The sequence below is a fragment of the Propithecus coquereli genome, unplaced genomic scaffold, assembly GCF_000956105.1.
Source record: "Propithecus coquereli isolate 6110/MARCELLA unplaced genomic scaffold, Pcoq_1.0 Scaffold762, whole genome shotgun sequence".
NCBI lineage: Eukaryota > Metazoa > Chordata > Mammalia > Primates > Indriidae > Propithecus > Propithecus coquereli.
In genome coordinates, this window is record NW_012153752.1 from 115659 (window position 1) to 117522 (window position 1864).

General features: G+C 49.0%; 1 protein-coding gene across 1 annotated transcript; it reads left to right on the forward strand.

The window, feature by feature from the left end:
• The first annotated feature begins 322 nt into the window (after window positions 1-322).
• FOXR2 (forkhead box R2) lies at window positions 323-1270 on the forward strand. The gene has a single exon (XM_012662411.1). It carries the CDS (start codon window positions 323-325, stop codon window positions 1268-1270), a length of 948 nt encoding a protein of 315 aa, XP_012517865.1.
• The last annotated feature ends 594 nt before the right edge of the window (window positions 1271-1864 follow it).

Here is a 1864-nt window from a genome sequence, read left to right on the forward strand (position 1 = left end):
TTCAAAGTTTGTAAGTCCTCTATGGAGACTTCCTGCTTCCAATGAAAGCTCAGGAATTCCACTCTGAACTTTTTTTTCCTGCTAAAAAGCTCCTTTTAGTTACTTCCCTGTTCTGAGCTCTGTTCCAGAAGTCTAAGGTTTCTCCAAGTCTGACCACTAATCAGTAGGGCATCAGTGCCTCTTTTTCCAGTACTTCTAGCAAGCCTACTGAGTCCCCTGGATGAGATATACTACATCAAAAACAGTGCTACAGCAAAAAATTTAAGTGCCTAAGAGACCTCTGTTCTTTTGGAAGTCTCCCTCCATGTATCTCTCCACTAAGATGGACCTAAAACTTAAAGATCGTGAGTTCTGGTACAGTCTTCACGGCCAGGTCCCAGGGCTTCTGGACTGGGACATGGGGAATGAGTTATTTCTGCCTTGTACCACAGACCAGCAACCCTTAGCAGAGCAGCACCTTGCCAAATACAGACTCCGAGTAATGGAGCCCCCAGAGATGCCTCAGGAGAAGAGACCCAGTCCTGACAAAGATGGTCCTCACTGTGAACCCAACCTGTGGATGTGGGTGAACCCCAACATCGTGTGCCCCCTCGGCAGCAAGGAGGCCCCAAAGCCCAGTAAAAAAAAGGATCTGAAAAGCATGCCTCCTTCCCCTGAGCTCCCTCTAAAGGATGAAGAGTCAAACTGCTCAGAGGCCACAGTGGTGGAGTCCCTGCCATCTTCCTCAAGTGAGCAGTCTCCCTTACAGAAGCGGTTCATCTCTTCCCCTAGTGACTGGGACACAGAAGAGGAGACTGAGGAACAAGAGGACAATTCTTCTGTGGCCCTCCAGCCTCCTAACAAAAGGGAGTGCTTCCAGAGCCAGAAGCTGTGGCCAATCAACAGCCAGGAGAGGAGGTCCTGGCCACGGCCTCCTCTCAATTACAGCCACCTAATTGCCCTAGCGTTAAAAAACAGCCCCCCCTGTGGCCTCAGTGTGCAAGAGATCTACAATTTCACCCGACAGCATTTCCCCTTTTTCTGTACTGCTCCAGATGGCTGGAAAAACACTATTAACCACAACCTCTGCTTCCTGGGCAGCTTCGAGAAGACGCCAGTAAGCCCTCAGGATGGGGCCAATGCAAAACCTCGCTCTTGCCTCTGGAGGCTCACTGAGGAGGGACACCGCTGCTTTCAGGAGGAGACTCGTTCTTTAGCCTCCGCTCGGAGGGAGAGCATCCAACAGTGCATGAGCCAGCCAGAGGTGATGACCTCCCTCTTTGACCTTTGAATTACCACTGCTCCCTTTCTAGAACACTGCCCTCCTTACTGCTCCTCCTGATCCCCTGACTGACCTTCATTAATCCCTAAGCCTACCCTACCTGGTTGGTGCCAAGCCTGTCTTTAGCTACTGTTACAACAATGGTGTTAAAATGAGACATAGGGAAAGAGGAGGCAGAGCTTAAATCCAGGTGAGGAATCATCGAAAGTTGCATGGGGACAGTGGCAGTGGTTCTGCATTTTGAGCAGACAGGAAATCCTAGGAACAATGGCATGGAAGCTAAGAAGAAAAGGGCATGTTTTGTGAGAGAGAGGAATTCTGTTTATGGAGAGTATGCTCACAGATGAAAGCGAATGGTGGAATATAAGGCATAAAATGCAGAATGCAGCCAGGCCATGGACAACCTTGAGTGCCATGTGAAGGTGTATATGCATAAAGAGAACTGGACTTAACGTTCAAAGCCTAGAGAATGGTCGAGGCCCCCTCTACCATTCAACAGCTACATCTCTTTGTTAAGTGACCCATTTTATCCTTCAGAGCCTCACTTTTCTCTTTCTGGCCCCGAACTTTTCAGCCTTGTTCCTTTGTCATCCAATTCCAATA

Coding starts and splice junctions, on each gene's coding strand:
- FOXR2 (XM_012662411.1), top strand. CDS start 323: ATGGACCTAAAACTTAAAGATCGTGAGTTCTGGTACAGTCTTCACGGC.